Raw genomic sequence first — 24,602 nt, 5'->3', positions numbered from 1 at the left:
CCTCTTAGCACTGCTTTTATAGTGTCCCACAGGTTTTGGGTTGTTGTGTTTTCATTTTCATTAGTTTCTATGCATATTTTGATTTCTTTTTTGATTTCTTCTATGATTTGTTGGTTATTCAGAAGTGTGTTGTTCAACCTCCATATGTTGGACTTTTTAGTATTTTTTCTCCTGTAATTGAGATCTAATCTTAATGCATTATGGTCAGAAAAGATGCTTGGAATGATTTCGATTTTTTTGAATTTATCAAGTTTAGATTTATGGCCCAGGATGTGATCTATCCTGGAGAAGGTTCCATGAGCACTTGAGAAAAAGGTGAAATTCATTGTTTTGGGGTGAAATGTCCTATAGATATCAATTAGGTCTAATTGATCTAATGTATCATTTAAAGTTTGCGTTTCTTTGTTAATTTTCTGTTTAGTTGATCTGTCCATAGGTGTGAGTGGGGTATTAAAGTCTCCCACTATTATTGTGTTATTGTTGATTTCCCCTTTCATACTTGTTAGCATTTGTCTTACATATTGCGGTGCTCCTATGTTGGGTGCATATATATTTATAATTGTTATATCTTCTTCTTGGATTGATCCTTTGATCATTATGTAGTGGCCTTCTTTGTCTCTTTTCACAGCCTTTGTTTTAAAGTCTATTTTATCGGATATGAGTATTGCCGCTCCTGCTTTCTTTTGGTCTCTATTTGCGTGGTATATCTTTTTCCAGCCCTTCACTTTCAGTCTGTATGTGTCCCTTGTTTTGAAGTGGGTCTCTTGTAAGCAGCATATAGAGGGGTCTTGTTTTTGTATCCATTCGGCCAGTCTTTGCCTTTTGGTTGGGGCGTTCAACCCATTTACGTTTAAGGTAATTATTGATAAGTATGATCCCGTTATCATTTACTTTATTGTTTTGGGTTCGGGTTTATACACCCTTTTCGTGTTTCCTGTCTAGAGAATATCCTTTAGAATTTGTTGGAGAGCTGGTTTGGTGGTGCTGAATTCTCTCAGCTTTTGCTTCTCTGTAAAGCTTTTGATTTCTCCTTCGTATTTGAATGAGATCCTTGCTGGGTACAGTAATCTGGGATGTAGGTTATTGTCTTTCATCACTTTAAGTATGTCTTGCCATTCCCTCCTGGCCTGAAGAGTTTCTATTGAAAGATCAGCTGTTATCCTTATGGGAATCCCCTTGTGTGTTATTTGTTGTTTTTCCCTTGCTGCTTTTAATATTTGTTCTTTGTGTTTGATCTTTGTTAATTTGATTAATATGTGTCTTGGGGTGTTTCGCCTTGGGTTTATCCTATTTGGAACTCTCTGTGTTTCTTGGACTTGGGTGATTATTTCCTTCCCCATTTTAGGGAAGTTTTCAACTATTATCTCCTCAAGGATTTTCTCATGGTCTTTCTTTCTGTCTTCTTCTTCTGGGACTCCTATAATTCGAATGTTGGAGCGTTTCATATTGTCCTGGAGGTCTCTGAGATTGTCCTCGTTTCTTTTAATTCGTTTTTCTTGTTTCCTCTCTGATTCATTTATTTCTACCATTCTATCTTCTATTTCACTAATCCTATCTTCTGCCTCCGTTATTCTACTATTTGTTGCCTCCAGAGTGTTTCTGATCTCATTTATTGCGTTATTCATTATATTTTGACTCTTTTTTATTTCATCTAGGTCCTTGTTAAACCTTTCTTGCATCTTCTCAATCCTTGTCTCTAGACTATTTATCTGTGATTCTATTTTGATTTCAAGATTTTGGATCATTTTCACTATCAATATTCGGAATTCCTTCTCAGGTAGATTCCCTACTTCTTCCTCTTTTGTTTGGTTTGGTGGGCAACTCTCCTGTTCCTTTACCTGCTGAGTATTCCTCTGTCTCTTCATCTTGGTTATATTGCTGGGTTTGGGGTGGCCTTTTTGTATTCTGGTAGTTTGTGGAGTTTTCTTTATTATGGAGCTTCCTCACTGTGGGTGGGGTTCTATCAGTGGCTTGTCAAGGTTTCCTGGTTAGGGAGGCTTGTGTTGGAGTTCTGGTGGGTGGAGCTGGGTTTCTTCTCTCTGGAGTGCAGTGGAGTGACCAGTAATGGGTTATGAGACATCAAGGGTTTTGGAATAATTTTGAGCTGCCTGTATATTGAAGCTCAGGGGAGTGTTCCTGTGTTGCTGGAGAATTTGAGTGGTATGTCTTGTTTTGGAACTTGTTGGCCCTTGGGTGGAGCTTGGTTTCAGTGTAGGTATGAAGGCATTTGATGAGCTCCTATTGCTTAATGTTCCCTGAATTCAAGAGTTCTCTAATGTTTTCAGGCTTTGGACATAAGCCTCCTGCTTCTGGTTTTCAGTTTTATTTTTACAGTAGCCTCTAGACTTCTCCAACTATACAGCACCGATGATAAAACATCTAGGTTAAAGATGAAAAGTTTCTCCACATTGAGGGACACTCAGAGAGGTTCACTGAGTTACAAGGAGAAGAGAAGATGGAGGGGGTAGTTAGAGGTAACTGGAATTAGATGTGGTGAGATCAAAAGAGGAGAGAGCAAGCTAGCCAGTAGTCACTTCCTTATGTGTGTTCTATAGTCTGGACCGCTCAGAGGTATTTACGGAGTTATACGGGGAAGAGGAGAGGGAGGAAGTAGACAGAGGTGACCAGGGGGATAAGAGAGAGGAATGAGAAGGCGAGAGACAAATCCTGCCTGTAACCAGTTCCTTAGGTGTTCTCCACTGGCTGGAACACACAGAGATTCACAGAGTTGGATAGAGAAGAGATGGGGGAGAAAAGAGGCAGAGGCCACCTGGTGGAGAAAAAGGAGAGTCCAAAGGAGGAGAGAGTGGTCAAGCCAGTAATCTCGCTCTCAGGTAAATTTGGGTAGTGAAGTTTGGGTTTTTAGATGTACAAAATTGACAACAGAAACCTAAGAGCAAAGATTAAAAATCTAGAGTAGAGGTTGGATTTTAAAAAATACAATATTAAAGAAAAGGAGCAGAAGGAAAAAGGAAGAAAGAAAAAAAACACACAAGAATTATTTAAAAAACAAACAAACAAAAAAACAAAACAAACCAAAAAAAAACAAAAAACCACCAACAACCATCCAAAGGCTATATATGGTGTTTGCCTTAAAAAAAAAAAAAAAAAAAAAAGTCTTTTTTTTTAAAAAAAATATTAATAGTAGGTTATAGAAATAAAAATTAGAGGATAAATAGAAGACTTAACAATTAAAAAAATAGTTAGAAAAAAAAAGAAGAAAAAAAAAGGAAAAAAAAGAAAAAAAAAAAAAAAAAAGGTATGATTTTAAAATTATTAAAAATATATCTGGCCGTTCTCTGATGTTTTGGGCCGTGTGGGATCACTTCCAAGGTGGTTCCCTCTGTTTAACTTCTTCTGTTTGCTGGTTTTTTAGGCTCACTAGTTCAGTCGCGCTGTGGGGAGGGGGGATGCTGCAAACAAATAGCACTGTCGTGTGCACAGTGTCTCAGCCCCGCCTGACTTGTCCCTTCTTGCGGCGTACAAACCGCTCCGGCTCTAGGATGCTCCGCCGGGAACCGTTTGGGGCCGGCCCTAGGCTGCGTGCACTTCCCCGGTCCAGGCCGCTCAGGTTCGGCGCTCAGGCCGCCCTCAGAGGCACAGATTCGGCTGGGACTGCGCTTTGTCCCCTTCCCAGGTCTGAGTAGCTCAGGAGTTTGGCGAGCGCGATCGCCGCGGCGTGTCACCTTTTCTGCCGCTGTTGCTCAGCTTTCTGGGTGGACCGCTGGCGTCCCCCGTGAGGCAGATTGTGAGTGTCCAGCACCCCCAGAAGTCTTAGCAAAGAGGCCTGCTTGCAGTTAGGTAAGTAAAGTCTCTCCGGGTCTGCAATTGCCCCTTTCCAGTCCTTACGGCTCTGGCTGCCTGTCCCCGGCGGGGGATGGTCTGCAGCCGGCTTTTTCCGTTCCGTCCTTTGTTCTGTGCGGGGTCCTGGTGCTGTCTTATGTTCGAGCTTTTCGCGTGGTAGCTATCCCACAGTCTGGTTTGCTAGCCCCAGTTAGATCGTTCTGGTTGCGCGTGGGGCGTTCCTGCCCGATTCTTACAAAGCACTGCAGCCCGCGCCTCCCGCGCGTCCCTGCCCTGCCCCCACTTCCCAATGGCGGATGCAGGCGTCTGTGCCGCTTTTCCGCTGGGGGAGTTACTGGTGGGCTTGTAATCTCTTGGTCTTAATTATTTCTTTATTTTTCCTTCCTGTTATGTTGCCCTCTGTGTTTCCAAGATTCGCCACTGACTCGGCAGGGAGAGTGTTTCCTGGTGTTTGGAAACCTCTCTTCTTAAAATTCCCTTCCCGGGACGGGCTTCCCTTCCCGGGACGGAGCTCCCTCCCCACCTCCTTTGTCTCCTTTTTCGTCTTTTATATTTTTTCCTACCTGTTTTTGAAGACAATGGTCTGCTTTTCTGGATGCCTGATGACCTCTGCCAGCCTACCGAAGTTGTTTTGTGGAGTTTGCTCGGAGGTGAAATGTTCTTTTGAGGAATTTGTGAGGGAGAAAGTGGTCTTCCCGTCCTATTCCTCCGCCATCTTTTCACAAGCCTGCATGTATTCTTTTGAATTAGTATTTATTGAGCACATTCTATCAATAAAGCACATTTAAGAAACTGGGAAACAGCCTGGAAACAGGGCTCCATTGTATTAATCAGAACATAACATCAGGGCTTGAGCATTTTCTTTATACATATTATTACACTTAATTCCCACATTTCTGTACAATAGTTATTATGCTTATTTTGGTCAAAGAGAAAGCTAGAGTTCAGAGTTAAAGTACTTTGCTTAGTACTATCTAGTAAATAGCAGGACTATGAGTTTAAGAATGATATGACAGAACCCCTGCACCAGTATTCCCCATTATAATGATGTACACAGTGGCTGGGGGTAGAGGCTGCAAAAAAGAAAAATATACAAATAATAAAGGGTAATAAAATATATGTGTCTATAAGGAAATGCCCTAGGAGATTTCTTCTCTAGGGTAGGGAGCTACATGAAGATGGCTGTCATCCAGTTTGGCTTGATTCTTCTTAAGGTGGCATTGTTCATCATTTAACTCTGTTCATCTGAATTATGAATGTCCAACAGATATCAATTTGCTGCACAAAGGAAGTACGTTCTTCACAGTTGCCAAGAGACAGAATATGATCAATCTTATAAATTATATCCCTCACTGAGAGATTTCAAAATATACTAGCATATTAAAAGCTCCATGAATTCCCATAATATAGAAACTCTCTTTATATAATGAAGTCTATTCCCAACTTATTTAACTAAGGAATCCTTTTACTTGCTTATTTAGAACTATGAACAACTTTAGAATACTATACTGCTGATAATGCACACAGCAAGGTTCACAAATCCTAATAAAAACAAACCAGCTATAAAAATGGTACAGATGAACCTATTTACAAAGCAGAAATAGAGACACAGATGAGAACAAAAATATGGACAAAAAATATAGAGAACAAAACTACAGACACCAAGGGAGGGAAAGGGGGGGGGTCGGATGAGTTGGGATTGACATGTTTATACTACTATATATATAATAGGTAACTAAGGAGAACCTACTGGATAGCACAGGAAACTCTATTCAATGCTCTATGGTGACCTAAATGGGAAGTAAATCCAACTAAGAGGATATTTATATATATATACACACACACAGTTGATTTGCTTTGCTGATGACACCACCCTTATGGCAGAAAGCAAAGAATTAAAGAGCCTCTTGATGGAAGTGAAAGAGAAGAGTGAAAAAGTTGGCTTAAAGCTCAACATTCAGGAAACTAATTTCATGGCATCTGGTCCCATTACTTTATGAAATAGATGGGGAAACAGTAGAAACAGTGTCAGACTTTATTTTTGGGGGCTCCCAAATCACTGCAGATGGTGACTGCAGCCATGAAATTAAAAGACGCTTACTCCTTGGAAGGAAAGTTATGACCAACCTAAATAGCATATTCCAAAGCAGAGACATTACTTTGCCAACAAAGGTCCATCTAGTCAAAGCTATGTTTTTTCTAGTAGTCATGTATGATGTCAGAGTTGGACTATAAAGAAAGCTGAGCACCAAAGAAGTAATGCTTTTGAACTGTGGTGGTAGAGAAGACTCTTGAGAGTCCTTTGAACTGCAAGGAGATCCAACCAATCTATCCTAAAGGAAATCAGTCCTGAATATTCACTGGAAGGACTGATGCTGAAGCTGAAACTCCAATACTTTGGTCACCTCATTCGAAGAACTGACTCACTGGAAAAGACCCTGATGCTGGGAAGGATTGAAGGCAGGAGGAGAAGGGGACGACAGAGGATGAGATGGCTGGATGGCATCACTGACTTGATGGACATGAGTATGAGTAAACTCTGGGAGTTGGTGATGGACAGGGAAGTCTGGTGTGCTGCAGTCCATAGAGTCACACAGAGTCGGACAGGCCTGAGTGACTGAACTGAACTGATAAAGCAACTATACTGTGACTTTTTTTTTTTTTTCAAAACTAGCAAAAAGCAAACTTAAAGAAGTTAGTCTCCACCAGTTCTGAGTGGGGCACTTTCCTTGGGGAATTGTATTTGTTTCTTAGGGCTGCTGTAACAAGGTATAACAAAGGGGGTGGTTTTAACAACAGAAATTGACTCTCTCTCAGTTGCTCAGGTTAAAGATCTGAAATCAAGGTGTCAGCGGCACCATGCCCTCCCTGGTATGGGAGGCGTATCCTTTCTTACATCTTCGTCTTCGTAAGCATACAGGTAGTTATCGGCAATCTGAGCGGGCCTGGCCCTGTCCACACCACTCCACTCACAAGGCATTCACCCTGTGTGTCATCACATCCTCTTCCCTCTGGGGGTCTCTGCTCCTACTTCTCTCTTCTTACAGGGACACCAATCACCGGGTTTGAGCCCACCTAATCCACTATGACTTCATTTTAATTGGCTACATCTGCACAGACTCTGTTTCCACCTAAGGTCGCATTCACAGATCGCATTCACAGACCTGATGAACGTAAGTCTGAGTGAACTCCGGGAGATGGTGATGGAAAGGGAGGCCTGGCGTGCTGCGATTCACATGGTTGCAAAGAGTCGGACTCGACTGAGTGACTGAACTGAACTGAACTGTATTATAATTCAATAAAAAGAAAATAGAATTTTTCATTTCCATATTTCATTTTATGTCCCACCATATTAAGCAGAATCACAAATAGTACAAATAATAATATTAGTAATGGATATTTTTGACATGATCTTGATTTTACTGGGGATATTTCCATTGTTTCCTTCTTTAATTTGATAGACCATTTTTAACTTGTTAAAGTAACACCATTCTGTATATATTATAAGAAATGGTTGTTAAATTTCAGAGAATATTTTCATCACCTATCAGTTTACTGTGACAATTTTTAGTGACTTGGTTACATTAACAGTCTGTTATGTTAAAACATTTTTGAAATGTAAGATTCTCATCTCAAAGTATATGATTGTTACATTACTGAATTTAGTTTGCTGGTGTTTTAAGTTTTGCACATTTATATTCACAAGGAGGTTTAACTTTCATTTTCTTTTCTAATTTCTGGAGTCTTCATTATCAGTGATATATTAGCTTCATAAAATAAATTCTGTCATTTCATATGGTTGGAATAGTTTCTTTGGACTTTATCAATTCATTTAAAAACTGATAGAACTCAGCAGTAACTATCCCAGGAGACAAAATCGGAGGACATTTGTTGATAACTTTATTTGATACTTAATGGTCTATTCAGGTTTTCTGCTTCATTAGTTTGATTTTGGTCATTTTTCTGTGAAAAAACTAATCATTTCATTGACATTTTCAAACTAGCACAGTTATTAGTTTCCATATACTTGTTAATTTCCCTTAAGCAAACCTACATTTGTATGTATTTTTCCTTTTTTAAAATAAAAAAAAATTGGTGTTTTGTCTACTTTTAAAAATTACATATTCTTGTATTTATCACTTGAATTGGTTTTGTTTCCAAGTTAATATTTCTTTCTCTTGATTGTCTTAATATGACATTATTCTTTGCAACATTTTATTTTGAAACAATTTCAAGCTTATAGAAAAGTTATAAGAATTGTATAAGTATTTTCTGTCTACTCTTTAACTTGATTCTTATATATCTACATTTCCCTATTTGTCTATCTATATATGCATATGCATATCTATATAAGAATTTCAGAAAAATCTGAAAGTAACTTAGAGATATAGCATCACTTCATTAATATTTTCATGTGTCTTTCTTGTAAACAAAGGTGTTTTCTTACATAACCACAGAAAAACCACAAAACCAGAAAATGTGACTTTAATACTAATATCTAACACACAGTTCATATTTCAATTTGTCAAGTATTCTGCCTAAGTCCTTTATAGTTATCTTTCTCCTTGGTTCAAAATCTAATCCAAGTTAGATCACACATTGTATTAAGTTGTCGTGAATTTTATTTTCTTGTCTATAAGAGTTTTTCATCCTTTCTTTTTCTTCCTTTGCCTGGATATGTTCCATGAGGCCAGGCCAGTTATTTTAGCAAGTACTTGAATTTGGGTTTGTCTGAGGAATCCTGGTGATTAGATTCAGATTATGCATTTTAACAGAAATACACAAGAAGTTTCATTCAGCCATGAAATTAAAAGATGCCTGCTCATTGGAAGGAAAGATATGACAAATCTAGACAGCATATTGAAATTCAAAGATATCACTTTGCTGACAAAGGTCCATCTAGTCAAAGCTATGGTTTTCCCAGTAGTCATGTATGGATGTGAGAGTTGGACCATAAAGAAGACTGAGCACCAAAGAACTGATGCTTTCATGTTGCGGTGTTGGAGAAGACTCTTGAGAGGCCCTTGGGATGCAAGGAGATCAAACTAGTCAATCCTACAGGAAATCAATACTGAATATTAATTGGAAGGACTGATGTTTAAGCACCAATACTTTGGCCACCTGATGTGAAGAGCTGACTCATTGGAAAAGCCCCTGATGCTGGGAAAGATTGAAGGCAAAGCGTGGGGGGAGGGCAGAAGATGAGATGGTCAGATAGCATCACCTACTCAATGGACATGAATATAGCAAACTTGGGAAATAGGGGAGAACAGAGAAGCCTGGCATGCTACAGTCCACTGGGTGACAAAGAATCAGACACTACTTAGCGACTGAACAAGTGTGAAGGATAATCTATTGATCTATATGATCAATACATACAATATTAACTGTATAAACTAACTGAACTTTATACCATCAATGAATAGGTAAAAATCAAACTTTTAAATATAATTCTATTTGCAATCCTTCAAAAGTGAAACGCGTAAGTACAAATCTTATAAAATATGTACAAGACTTACAAGCTGAAAACCACAAAACATGGGTGAAAGAAATCCAAGTCTTAATAATGCAGAGACAAATGGCTCATGGATTGGAACACTCATCCTAGTAAAAGTCTTATTTCTTCCAAACTGATATATGTGTTTAATAAAATTCTTATCAAAATTATTTCACTTTTGATAGATATGTAGATGATTTTTTAAAAAATGCAAAAGCCAGGCCAAAGAAACTGGAATAACTGACGCTATTTAGTTGAAAAATAAAATAGAAGGACTTGCTCCACCTAATTTCAGGATTTATGATAAAGTTTTAGTTCCTAAGACCATGTGGCATTGATGAAGGAACAGACATATGGATCAATGGAGCAGAATACAGAACCCAAAAATAGCTTCACACAAGTACAACCAACTAATATTTGACAAATATGCAAATACAGTTACAGGCAGGGAGGTCAGTTTGTTAATGGTGAGGAAGCAACTGGATAACTATTTGCAAAAAATTAAAAATTTGCCCTAAATCTCACATCTTCTATAAAAACTAACAAAATGGAGCATACATTTAAATGTACAATATTAATACTATACTTTTAGAAGAAAAAAAGAGAAAATCTGAAAAAACTCAGTGAATTATTTTTACCATATCAGAAGCATTATCCCAAGAGGGAAAGATCAATACACTGGACTTCATCAAAACAAAACTCCTTACTTTTTAGTGCCACTAAGTGCCACACTATGTAATGTGCTACTCACATCAGCCAAAGGACTTATATCTATAACATATTAAGAACTGTGAAAACTCAGCAGTTTGAAAAAAATCTGCTTAGAAAATGGGCAAAAAAGACACAAAGAAACATCTCACCAGACAACAGAAAGATGACAGAGGAACATGTGAGAAGATGTTTAACACCACGAGCTACTAGGGAAAATGCAAATAAATATCGTGATGAGATATTCCATACCAACAGGATGAGCAAAATAAAAATAAAATAGTTACAATACCAAATGCTCACAACAATGTAGACAAACCGATCTCTCACACATTGCTGGTGGTTACATAAAATGCTATAGCCACTCCAGAAAATGGTACTCTGTGGAACTATGTACATTCCACATAGTGGAACATAAGGCAGCAATAAAAAGGAACAAATAAACACACAACAACTTGGGATGGCTCTCAAGGGGGTTATGCTGAATGAAATTTAAAAAACAGTCTCTAAAGGTCAGATGGTATATTTACACATTTACATAACTTTCTCAAAATGACAAACTATGAGGTAGTGAACGAAGCAGTGGGTTCCCAGGTTTGGAATGGAAGAAGTACATATAACTGTAAAGGAAGAGCTCAGGGGAGATGTTTGTGGAGATGGAAAAATTTAATGACATAGATGATTACAGGAATTTCCACACATAGTAAATTGCCAGAGAACTATACATACACAATAAACCAATGTCAGTTTCCTAGTCTTGATACTATATGTTACATAAACTGTAACCACTGAGGGAAACTGCATGCAGGCTAATAGAATTTCTCTCTCATACCTACATAACTTTTCCTATTAATTCATTAATATTTCAAAGTTTAAATTTCAAAACATTAATGACATGTGTCAATTATTATTGAGCTATATCATTATATTGTGATGTGATATCCTTTCTATTGCCTTGTTTTGTTAAAATAATGGTAATAAATTCTACAAATACTTTCCAAACTGTTTCACAGACGCAAAACAATTGTTCTACAAAGAGCATATTTGGTTTCCATACTAAAAAAATTGGGGGCATAAGGTATTGGGAAAAATTCTATTTATAGTATCAGCTTTTTGAAAATTCACACTGCAGGATCCAGAGAAACCCCTCACATAGAAGTTTGTCTTCTCTGAAATGCAGTACTTGGATGCAATCTCAAAAATGACAGAATGATCTCTGTCTCCAAGGCAAACCATTCAATATCACAGTAATCCAAGTCTATGCCCCAACCAGTAACGCTGAAGAATCTGAACAGTTCTATGAGGACCTACAAGATCTTTTAGAACTAACACCCAAAAAAGATGTCCTTTTCATTATAGGGAACTGGAATGCAAAAGTAGGAAGTCAAGAAACACCTGGAGTAACAGGCAAATTTGGCCTTGGAATGCGGAATGAAGCAGGGCAAAGGCTAATAGAGTTTTGCCAAGAGAACGCACTGGTCATAGCAAACACCATCTTCCAACTACACATGGACATCACCAGATGGTCAACACTGAAATCAGATTGATTATATTCTTTGCAGCCACAGATGGAGAAGCTCTATACAGTCAGCAAAAACAAGACTGGGAGCTGACTATGGCTCAGATCATGAACTGCTTATTGCCAAAATCAGACTTAAATTGAAGAAAGTAGGGAAAACCGCTAGACCATTCAGGTATGAGCTAAATCAAATCCCTTACAATTATACAGTGGAAGTGAGAAATAGATTTAAGGGCCTAGATCTGATAGATAGAGTGCCTGATGAACTATGGAATGAGGTTGGTGACACTGTACAGGAGACAGGGATCAAGACCATCCCCATGGAAAAGAAATGCAAAAAAGCAAACTGGCTGTCTGGGGAGGCCTTACAAATAGCTGTGAAAAGAAGAGAGGTGAAAAGGAAAGATATAAGCATCTAAATGCAGTTACAAAGAATAGCAAGGAGAGATAAGAAAGCCTTCCTCAGTGGTAAATGCAAAGAAATAGAGGAAAACAACAGAATGGGAAAGACTAGAGATCTCTTCAAGAAAATGAGAGATAACAAGGGACCATTTCATGCAAAGATGGGCTTGATAAAGGACAGAAATGGTCTGGACCTAACAGAAGCAGAAGATATTAAGAAGAGGTGGCAAGAATACACAGAACAACTGTACAAAAAAGATCTTCACAACCAAGATAATCACGATGGTGTAATCACTCACCTAGAGCCAGACATCTTGGAATGTGAAGTCAAGCGGGCCTTAGGAAGCATCACTACGAACAAAACTAGTGGAGGTGATGGAATTCCAGTTGAACTGTTTCAAATCCTGAAAGATGATGCTGTGAAAGTGCTGCACTCAATATGCCAGCAAGTTTGGAAAACGCAGCAGTGGCCACAGGACTGGAAAAGGTCAGTTTTCATTACAATCCCAAAGAAAGGCAATGCCAAAGAATGCTCAAACTGCCGCACAATTGCACTCATCTCACACACTAGTAGAGCAAAGCTCAAAATTCTCCAAGCCAGGCTTCAGGAATACTTGAACTGTGAACATCCAGATGTTCTAGCTGGTTTTAGAAAAGGCAGAGGAACCAGAGATCAAATGGCCAACATCTGCTGGATCATGGAAAAAGCAAGAGAGTTCCAGAAAAACATCTATTTCTGCTTTATTGACTATGCCAAAGCCTTTGACTGTGTGGATCACAATCAACTGTGGAAAATTCTGAAGGAGATGGGAATACCAGACCACCTGACCTGTCTCTTGAGAAATCTGTATGCAGGTCAGGAAGCAACAGTTAGAACTGGACATGGAACAACCGACTGGTTCCAAATAGGAAAAGGAGTACGTCAAGGCTGTATATTGTCACCCTGCTTATTTAACTTCTATGCAGAGTACATCATGAGAAAAGCTGGACTGGGAGAAACACAAGCTGGAATCAAGATTGCCAGGAGAAATATCAATAACCTCAATTATGCAGATGACACTACCCTTATGGCAGAAAGTGAAGAGGAGCTAAATAGCCTCTTGATGAAAGTGAAAGAGGATAGTAAAAAAGTTGGCTTAAAGCTCAACATTCAGAAAACGAAGATCATGGCATCTGATCCCACTACTTTATGGGAAATAGATGGGGAAACAGTAGAAACAGTGTCAGACTTTATTCTGGGGGGCTCCCAAATCAGTGCAGACGGTAACTGCAGCCATGAAATTAAAAGACGCTTACTCCTTGGAAGGAAAGTTATGACCAATCTAGACAGCATGTTGAAAAGCAGAGACACTACTTTGCCAACAAATGTTCATCTGGTCAAGGCTGTGGTTTTTCCAGTGGTTGTATCTAGATGTGAAAGTTGTTCTCTGAAGAAGGCTGAGTGCCGGAGAACTGATGTTTATGAACTGTGGTGTTGGAGAGGACTCTTGAGAGTCCCTTGGACTGCAAGGAGATCCAACCAGTCCATTCTGAAGTAGATCAGTCCTGGGTGTTCTTTGGAAGGACTGATGCTAAAGCTGAAACTCCAGTGCTTTGGCCACCTCATGTGAAGAGTTAACTCATTGGAAAAGACTCTGATGCTGGGAGGTATTGGGGGCAGGAGGAGAAGGGGATGACAGAGGATGAGATGGCTGGATGGAAATACCGACTCGATGGACATGAGTTTGGGTGAACTCTGGAGTTGGTGATGGACAGGAAGGCCTGGTGTGCTGCAATTTATGGGGTCACAAAGAGTCGAAAACGACTGAGTGACTGAACTGATGACTACCTGATTTTTTAATTTGGAAAATATTATTCAATTCATGTCACTTACAAAACTGAGTTGGTGAGAGTGGGGATCAGTGTCAATAATTTTGGAAAGACAATGAAAGCTTCCTGAGCTCCATTCACTTTACTACAGCCTGCAAATAATAAATTCCTGAAGCTTAAGATAGCTGATCCTTTCCAGAAGGTTTGGTTTATTAACATTATGATACCTGACCTACTTTCTACATAATCTCCCACAGAAAACAAAAGCTATTCATAGTGTGTGATGAATAAAGTCTCTGAAAATATACCAGTTGTTTTCAAGGTGATGTAAAGTTTATGAAAGTTCATGTTGGGAGTATATATTTATATATTATATATTTATATATTCTCTCACACTTTTATCCATTCAAAAATCCTTTGTACTTACTCTAATGCCCATTCACACTGTGAATGTTTAGGTACCTATTTCTCTAGCTAGACAAGAAGCTCAACAATTCGTGTAATATCTTATTTTTCTTTGTTTTCACTCCAGGTCAATTATATTAATGTTAGAGATGCCCAGTGTTTACCAAATAAATAAATTAAAAGGAAATGTCCAGTATGCAAGCCTAGGTCAGTGGTTTTTGATGCCCATGACGGTGGACACTGTTGCACTCTCATAAAGGCAGTCTACACCTTTAAGTTCATTCTAGACACAACTGAGCACAAATTCTGAAATGCTCAAAAGTTTTAGGTGAAGCACTGGATACTGATGGAGACATAAGCTTCATAATATAACCTTGTGTGTGTATGTGTGAGTCACTCAGTCATGCCTGACTCTTTGTGACCCCATGGACTGTAGCTCACCAGGCATCTCTGTCCATGGAATTCTCCAGGAAAGAATACTGGAATGGGTCTCTATTCCTTTCTCCAGGGCATCTCTTCAACCCAGGGTTTGAACCCAGGTCTCCTAAATTGCAGGCAGATTCTTTATCATCTGAGCCACCAGGGAAGCCCCAATATAACCTTACAGTGAGTAAAACATTCAGTTCAGTTCAGTTCAGTCGCTCAGTCGTGTCCGACTTTGCAACCCCGTGATTCGCAGCACGCCAGGCCTCCCTGTCCATCACCAATTCCTGGAGTTCACTCAAACTCACGTCCATTGAGTCCACGATGCCATCCAGCCATCTCATCCTCTGTCGTCCCCTTCTCCTCCTGCCCTCAATCCCTCCCAGCATCAGAGTCTTTTCCAATGAGTCAGCTCTTCACATGAGGTGTCCAAAGTACTGGAGCTTCAGCTTTAGCATCATTCCTTCCCATGAATATATCAGGACTGATCTCCTTTAGGATGGACTGGTTGTATCTCCCTGCAGTCCAAGGGACTCTCAGGAGTCTTCTCCAACACCACAGTTCAAAAGCATCAATTATATATATATATAATCAAACAGTAGCCCCTTCTCCCTCCAACATTCATCAGTTTACTTAAAGAGAGAAAGAATTCTGTTATAACAAATGAGAAAGTACAATCAGGATATAAATGAGTCAACTCAAATGAAGGATAACTGTTTAGGGGAATTACAGTCATACATTCACAGAAACCAAAGGAAATTGTTGGTGATGTGGAAATGATACTGAAAGGGGTATGTTTTGGTTATTGCTGGCTTTTAAAACATTCTTTAATTAAAAAAAAAATCATTCTATTATAGCAAATATCACTCGGCTCAAACCCACTGCTTTTTCATTCTTTATTTAAATGTCAATTTCTCAGTGAGAACTTCTCTGATGGCCCTGTTTACAACTGTAACCATCACTACAAGCATTTTCTTTCTCATTTTTCCCCATTTCACTTTTTTGACAGAGCACTTATCCTTATTTTACTGCGTTATTTTATTTACTCTGTTTTGTCTGTGTCCACCTATACTACCACCATCCATAATGGAAGCTCCATGAGAGCAGGAAGTTTGTCTGTACTGTTCATAGCATTAATCCAAACAGCTAGAAGAAACCCTCACACATGATAGATACTCAATAAATATTTCTGAATAAACACACAAATGTTTATTCTTTAAAATTTCTTAAAATCACCCGTAAATTATATCAGGCAATTAAATATATATACAGCCATTAAATCTTGACTAGCGTATGAATGAATCAATTAAATTCATTAAAACATACAGAATCACTTTCAATATTTAAAACATTAATTATGGCCCATATATAAATCCTGATATATTCGTATATGTCAATAAAGAATAAAATCATAGCTCTCCCCTCACCAGTAAACTTTTTCAAATGTTTGTCTGTTTAAATGAGTGTTTCTCGAATTTTAGGGTGTATATATATACATATTTGTTAAAATGCAGTTTACAATCTATAAGGCTGGGGTGGAGCCTGAATTCTAATAAAAATTCTATTTGTCTGTGGACCAAAATTTGAGTAACTGAGTTAGGGAAATTTTCAGCAGTGTTAAATTGCACATAAATGTAATATTAAAAAATGGTAGTTTAAAAAACATTGCATCCAATAAGAAAAAATGTGTTTAAATATATTGGAATGAATTTAGTAAGGCTACTATTAAGTAACTGAGTATAAGAGTTTGATTTACTGTTTATCACCCAGTGTCTAACAGTTGGTGTTCTTTCACCAAGAGGGAACTCTAATGTGAACTATGGACTGTGGTGATAATGACAACTCCAGTGTAACAAATCAACCCTCTGGTAGGCAACATGTTAGTCAAAGGGAGGCTGTGCATGTATGGGAGTTGGTTTTGCTGTGAACATACAAGTCCTTTAAAAATAAATTCTACTGAAAATTTTAAAAGACAGCTTACGGAATGAGAAAAAAATATTTGCAAATCATATATTCAATAATGGCTTAATATCCAGAATATATAGATAACTCCTTCGTCCGAGGTTGGGGCGGTGGCCGGGAGGACACATCCCGCGTCCGAGATCAGGGGCGGACAGGAGAAGCCACAAGCCACCTTGCGCCCGAGGCCAGGGGCAGCAGCTGGGAGGAGCCACCCACGCCTGAGGCCAGGGCCGGCAGCCGGGAGGAGCAACCCAAGGAGTGGTGGCTGCCAGGCACAGGAGGGCCCTAGAGTAGCTATCCCAGGTTGAAAGTCAGGCGGTAAGGAGATACCCCTCGTCCAAGGTAAGGAGCAGCAGCTGTGCTTTGCTGGAGCAGCCGTGAAGAGATACCCCACGCCAAGGTAAGAGAAACCCAAGTAAGATGGTAAGTGTTGCAAGAGGGCATCAGAGGGCAGACACACTGAAACCATACTCACAGAAAACTAGTCAATCTAATCACACTAGGACCACAGCCTTGTCTAACTCAATGAAACCAAGCCATGCCTGCGGGGCAACCCAAGACAGGCGGGTCATGGTGGAGAGGCCTGACAGAGCGTGGTCCACTAGAGAAGGGAATGGCAAGCCACTTCAGTATTCTTGCCTTGAGAACCCCATGAACAGTAGGAAAAGGCAAAATGATAGGATACCAAAAAAGGAACTCCCCAGGTCATTAGGTGCCCAATATGCTACTGGAGATCAGTGGAGAAATAACTCCAGAAAGAATGGATGGAGCCAAAGCAAAAACAATACCCAGGTGTGGATGTGACTGGTGATAGAAGCAAGATCTGATGCTGTAAAGAGCAATATTGCATAGGAACCTGGAAAGTCAAGTCCATGAATCAAGGCAAATTGGAAGTGGTCAAACAAGAGATGGCAAGGGTGAACGTCGACATTCTAGGAATCAGCAAACTAAAATGGACTGGAATGGGTGAATTTAACTCAGATGACCATTACATCTACTACTGTGGGCAGGAATCCCTCAGAAGAAATGGAGTAGCCATCACGGTCAACAAGAGAGTCCGAACTGCAGTACTTGGATGCAATCTCAAAAACAACAGAATGATCTCTGTTCGTCTCCAAGGCAAACCATTCAATATCACCATTATCCAAGTCTATGCCCCAACCAGTAACGCTGAAGAAACTGAAGCTGAACAGTTTTATGAAGACCTACAAGACCTTTTAGAACTAACACCCAAAACAGATGTCCTTTTCATTATAGGGGACTGGAATGCAAAAGTAGGAAGTCAAGAAACACCTGGAGTAACAGGCAAATTTGGCCTTGGAATGCGGAATGAAGCAGGGCAAAGGCTAATAGAGTTTTGCCAAGAAAATGCACTAGAAATAGCAAACAACCTCTTCCAACAACAGAAGAGAAGATTCTACACATGGACATCACCAGATGGTCAACACCGAAATCAGATTGCTTATGATTATACAGTGGAAGTGAGAAATAGATTTAAGGGTCTAATCTGATAGATAGAGTGCCTGATGAACTATGGAATGAGGTTCGTGACATTGTACAGGAGACAGGGATGAAGACCATCCCCATGGAAAAGAAATGCAAAAAAGCAAAATGGCTGTCTGGGGAGGCCTTACAAATAGCTGTGAAAAGAAGAGAGGCAAAAAGCAAAGGAGAAAAGGAAAGATATAAGCATCTGAATGCAGAGTTCCAAAGAATAGCAAGGAGAGATAAGAAAGCCTTCTTCAGTGATCAATGCAAAGAAATAGAGGAAAACAACAGAATGGGAAAGACTAGAGATCTCTTCAAGAAAATGAGAGATACCAAGGGACCATTTCATGCAAAGATGGGCTTGATAAAGGACAGAAATGGTCTGGACCTAACAGAAGCAGAAGATATTAAGAAGAGGTGGCAAGAATACACAGAACAACTGTACAAAAAAGATCTTCACGACCCAGATAATCACGATGGTGTGATCACTCACCTAGAGCCAGACATCCTGGAATGTGAAGTCAAGTGGGCCTTAGAAAACATCACTACGAACAAAGCTAGTGGAGGTGATGGAATCCCGGTTGAGCTGTTCCAAATCCTGAAAGATGATGCTATGAAAGTGCTGTACTCAATATGCCAGGAAATTTGGAAAACTCAGCAGTGGCCACAGGACTGGAAAAGGTCAGTTTTCATTCCAATTCCAAAGAAAGGCAATGCCAAAGAATGCTCAAACTACTGCACAATTGCACTCATCTCACATGCTAGTAAAGTAATGCTCAAAATTCTCCAAGCCAGGCTTCAGGAATACTTGAACCATGAACTTCCATGATGTTCAAGCTGGTTTTAGAAAAGGCAGAAAAACCAGAGATCAAATTGCCAACATCCACTGGATCATGGAAAAAGCAAGAGAGTTCCAAAAAAACATCTATTTCTGCTTTATTGACTATGCAAAGGCTTTGACTGTGTGAATCACAATCAACTGTGGAAAATTCTGAAAGAGATGGGAATACCAGACCACCTAACCTGCCTCTTGAGAAATCTGTATGCAGGTCAGGAGGCAACAGTTAGAACTGGACATGGAACAACAGACTGCTTCCAAATAGGAAAAGGAGTACGTCAAGGCTGTATATTGTCACCCTGCTTATTTAACTTCTATGCAGAGTACATCATGAGAAACGCTGGACTGGGAGAAACACAAGCTGGAATCAAGATTGCCCGGAGAAATATCAATAACCTCAGATATACTGATGACACCACCCTTATGGCAGAAAGTGAAGAGGAGCTAAAAAGCCTCTTGATGAAAGTGAAAGAGGAGAGTGAAAAAGTTGGCTTAAAGCTCAACATTCTGAAAACGAAGATCATGGCATCTGGTCCCATCACTTCATGGGAAATAGATGGGGAAACAGTAGAAACAGTGTCAAACTTTATTTTTTGGGGCTCCCAAATCAGTGCAGATGGTGACTGCAGTCATGAAATTAAAAGATGCTTACTCCTTGGAAGAAAAGTTATGAGCAACCTAGATAGCATATTCAAACGCAGAGACATTACTTTGCCGACTAAGGTCCATCTAGTCAAAGCTATGGTTTTTCCTGTGGTCTTGTATGGATGTGAGAGTTGGACTGTGAAGAAGGCTGAGCGCTGAAGAATTGATGCTTTTGAACTGTGGTGTTGGAGAAGACTCTTGAGAGTCCCTTGGACTGCAAGGCGATCCACCCAGTCCATTCTGAAGGAGATCAACCCTGGGATTTCTTTGAAAGGAATGATGCTTAAGCTGAAACTCCAGTACCTTGGCCACCTCATGCGAAGAGTTAACTCATTGGAAAAGACTCTGATGCTGGGAGGGACTGGGGACAGGAGGAGAAGGGGACGATCCAGGATGAGATGGCTGGATGGCATCACAGAATCAATGGACGTGAGTCTGAGTGAGCTCTGGGAGTTGTTGATGGACAGGGAGGCCTGGCGCACTGCGATTCATGGGGTCGCAAAGAGTCAGACACAACTGAGCGACTGAACTCAACTGAACTGATAGATAACTCCTACAACTCAACAATGAAAAAGTACACAATCCTATAAAGAAAAGCACAAAGGACTTCAACAGACATTTATCCAAAGAAGACATCCAAATAGCCATTAAATACAAGAAAAGATGATTAAAACTGTTCGCAATTAGGGAAGGACAAATCAAAACCACAGTAAGAGTCTGCTTCATACACATTCTGCTAAGTCGCTTCAGTTGTGTCCAACTCTGTGTGACCCCATAGACAGCAGCCCACCAGGCTCCTCCGTCCCTGGGATTCTCCAGGCAAGAATATTGGAGTGAGTTGCCATTTCCTTCTCCAATGTGTGAAAGTGGAAAGTGAAAGTGAAGTTGCTCAGCCATGTCCGACTCTTAGCGACCCCATGGACTGCAGCCACCAGGCTCCTCTATCCATGGGATTTTCCAGGCAAGAGTACTGGAGTGGGTTGCCATTGCCTTCTCTAGAATGGTGATAACTTTAAAACAGGGGGGAAGGGGAATAAGTATCAGCTAAGTCCAAGATCACCTTTGGGTTATAAGATAAACACTAGGGGGGCTGTGACACAAAACATGATGACTATAGGTAGCACTGCTGTATGGTATATTTGAAATAAAGAGATTAGATCCTAAGTATTCTCATTGCAAAGAAAAAAGGTTTTTTCCCCTTCTTATTTTTGTACCTATCCTAAGCTTCCTAATATTGCAATTTGCTCTCCATTTTTTATCTCCTTTAATTTACTCTATAGTTTCTCCTATAAAATATATCATTTACCACCTTCTGCCACACTCTGTAATATATATACACACAAACACACACGTTCTGTGTGACTTTTGTCTTCTCTACTTCTCTTGCTCATTCTTGATGGAGTCTTGAATATGTTATCAGTCTTTCCAAATTCTCTCTATCATCTGACATTTGTGTTCTATTCCATTAATTTGTATTGCAAGCTAATTAATTTCTAATGTAAGAATTTAAGTACATAAAATTTTCACTAAGCACTTTCTTATCTAAATATCATAGGTTTTTTATTGCATTACTGTTATTATTTATTTAAAACATATTCTAGCTTTTACTATAATTTTTTGGGGGGAGCCATGGGTTATTAAACATGTTTTTCTTCTAAGTAACAGGGATTTTTCTAGTTTTTGCCTTAGAACTGATTTCCAGATTAATTCAAAGGATTAATCCATGTCACTTTAATCCACTTAAAATTACTAATATTTACTTAGTGTTTAATAATTTTGTATGTACTTGAAATAGATGTCTGCAGTTGAGAAATACAGATTATTAATACAAGTGCCCATAAGTTCAGATTATTAAATAATTATGCTGGTCAAATATCCTGTATCTTTGCTAATCACAGTTCAGAATTAAATTATTTTGAGTTTCCCTGAGATACTGTTAGTTGTGTACCAACAATAAATATGCTAATTGGAATATATAGGAAAACAAAAACGTGACAGTTTTGTAAGGAGCCTCTAAACCAATGGGAAAAAACTGTTTAAGATTTCAGATTTCTCAGATACACAAATCACTTTATTTTTGACTATGTTCTGTATTTTATAACATTTTATATCATAAAATAAAAAGTAATATTTCAACTTTCAGCCAAATTTCGCTTTCTGAGCCTATACTGCTCTACGGAAAATTAAAGCCACAGATACTTTGATTTATAAAAGATTATTTTATTTTCCTCCATCAGAAATAGTCTATGTCTTTAAGAAATAGAAACTCCAGTACTTTGGCCACCTCATGCGAAGAGTTGACTCATTGGAAAAGACTCTGATGCTGGGAGGGATTGGGGACAGGAGGAGAAGGGGACGACAGGATGAGATGGCTGGATGGCATCACCGACTCAATGGATGTGAGTTTGGGTGAACTCCAGGAATTGGTGATGGACAGGGAGGCCTGGCATGCTGCAGTTCATGGGGTCGCAATGAGTTGGACACGACTGAGCAACTGAACTGAATTGATATAAAAAGAAATCACTTTCATGTAATAAGATCCAATATGGAAATGTGGGGTTTTTTGTTTTTTGGTTTTTTAAGGTTTGCTGTAACTTGGTTATTTTTTCTAAGGAGCTGAAAAAATATTCTTCTTATGTAATATTGTGAACTAATTCACTTTTTTACTCCAGTATTACTGATATCATAGCCCATTCAAATCATAGAGAGACTGGGAAATTAGTTCACCAAAAAACACCTTCTGATACAACTTTCTCTCCAAAGGCTTATAATGATTTTTGTCTTTAGTTTTCCATACAAAAGAGCTACCAAGACGACAAATTCCAGTGCATTTCTCTGACCCTCTCAGTATATCAGTATCCCCTTCCAAGCACAGACAGAAGATGCCTAGAGATATTCATAACATTATTATCTAAGCACAAAGAGTAAAATTCAGCCAGAAATCAAATGTTACTGTAAACACTGAAAAAAATGCATTAAATCATATCTTGGGAAAGATATAAATTGGCAACATTACAAATAAAATTCAAGAGCATAATATCTGTTCTATTTGACTGATACCCTAACAAATTTGTGAGATACTCATATGAAAATGACAATGAAGAAAATGGAAAAACATTTGATGCAGAAAATGACTAAAAATGCAGCAAAAAATATTCATAAGATACAGATAAATATTAATTAAGAATATACGATTAGCCAAACAGTTTTGCTTGGTTTCTATATATGTAACAATGGATATTATAAGACATAATCCACAATTCAGGAAACAGTTATTGGATAGAAACAAGACTTGTACATCAATAAGATCTTTGGTTTTCCTAAGATTCAGCTGCACATAGAGGTGGTATGGTACTATAGCTTTGGCAAAGCAGTGAATCATAAACCAAAGTACCTGGAAACTTGGATCAACTCTGCCAGTGCCAATTTTATGAAATTTGACCTAATCTCAGCCATTCTTGTCAGCAGCTTTATCCATGGAATTCACTAATAATTAATACCTTTCCCCCTTATCCCTTGGGTTTCTGTGACGACCAATTGGAAATTAATAGATAAAAGGGCCTTGAATGTTGAAAGTTGTATATAAACATGAGCTCTTATTATACTGAAGTTGTTCTTGTGATTCCAGATTTGGTTTCAAGAGGCAAAAAATAAAAAAGATCAAACTGAAACACACTAGCCCTGAAATTATTACTAGTAATAGTGGAACCATTTGTCAGCCTCCATTTTGACAATTTGTATTCCCCTCATTTGCAATGAAATGAGGCAACAATGGACTCTGTTGCACCATTTCACGGACTTCCCTGGATGAGCACACAAGGCCCATTTAGCTAAGGATGGTTTAATAGGTGCTTTTTATTACAAGTTGATCTCTTATAACAATATTACACAGCTGATATATATTTCCCTTAGGAGATAATTTTATACACTATCTGGATATTGATATTTTTTAATCCACTTCTCCCAGATCATAATTGACTCAAGGGAAAGATAATTCCCAGAAATACATCAAAGCATCAAGGCTTGTCAGCCCTGCATGAGTTGGCATTGATGGATGTTTGGCTTGTCTTCTTCTCCAAAATTTATTTCATGAGGAAAATACATGTTTCAATTCAGTTTGTCTTTGAAGACATCTGTTTTCTAGTTAACCTCCAATTCTTCACCCACAAACACAAAGTCACTGACTAGTTTCAAATGACTAAAGTAAATTAAGTATTGCATTTAGAATCATTAAAATGTATTTGAATGGTTAAACCACCTTACTTGCCTAGGCTTCTCCAATTATTCTCTGTATTTTTCAAAAATGAGCCCACTGCAGGGAAGGAGGCTGTAGAGATAAAGTTGACAGGAACGAAGCAGAACACGTGCACTCACCACAGATGAAAGGAGTCTCATCTGAATTATCAGCACAGTCATTCACAAAATCACATAGCTTGTCCTTGGCAATGCAGTGCTTGTTAGCGCACGTGAATTCTTGAGCAGTACATGTTCTGTTTGCGCTTAGATGTGGGGAACAATCTTGAAAGGAAATATCATCCACTGCTACATCTCCTATGTAACTGATACCACGTTTTGCCCTGAAGATAATCTTTAAAAGAAAAAAATAAAACAACCAAAAAAAACAGCATCAGTAGACTGAATCAAAACCTGGGAGACTGGGATAAATGTACATATAGTATCGATGCTGTTGTTGTAAAGTTGCTGAGTCATGTCGACTGTTTTGCTACCCCATGGACTTCTCTGTCCATGGGAGTTCTCAGGCAAGAATACTGGAGTGGGGAGCCTTTTCCTTCTCCAGGTGATCTTCCCAACCCAGGGGTCAAACTCATGTCGCCTGCACTGGCAGGGAGATTTTTTTTACCACTGAGCCACCTCAGCTTGGACACACTTTTGATACTACGTATAAAATAGATAACTAATGTGAATCTACAGTATAACACAGGGAATTTTACACAATGCTCTGCAATGACCTAATTGGGAAGAAAATCCAAAACTGAAGGGACATATATATACATACATATAGCTGATTCACTTTACTTTATGGTAGAAACTAACACAACGTTGTAAAGCAATGCATTCTAATAAAAATTGTTTAAAAATTT

At 38.9% G+C, this 24,602-nt stretch overlaps 1 protein-coding gene across 1 annotated transcript in view; it reads right to left on the bottom strand.

The window, feature by feature from the left end:
• The window catches only part of MALRD1 (MAM and LDL receptor class A domain containing 1), a 603,405-nt gene that overhangs the window by 367,786 nt on the left and 211,017 nt on the right, over positions 1-24,602 (bottom strand). Inside the window, exon 25 of the mRNA XM_052651192.1 lies at positions 23,875-24,088. Within this exon, the coding sequence (XP_052507152.1) occupies positions 23,875-24,088 (214 nt within the window). The remainder of the gene's footprint in view (positions 1-23,874; positions 24,089-24,602) is intronic.

This window comes from Budorcas taxicolor, chromosome 13, assembly GCF_023091745.1.
Source record: "Budorcas taxicolor isolate Tak-1 chromosome 13, Takin1.1, whole genome shotgun sequence".
Lineage (NCBI taxonomy): Eukaryota > Metazoa > Chordata > Mammalia > Artiodactyla > Bovidae > Budorcas > Budorcas taxicolor.
Note: the sequence above shows the minus strand (reverse complement) of the source record. Positions and strands in the feature narration are given on the sequence as shown.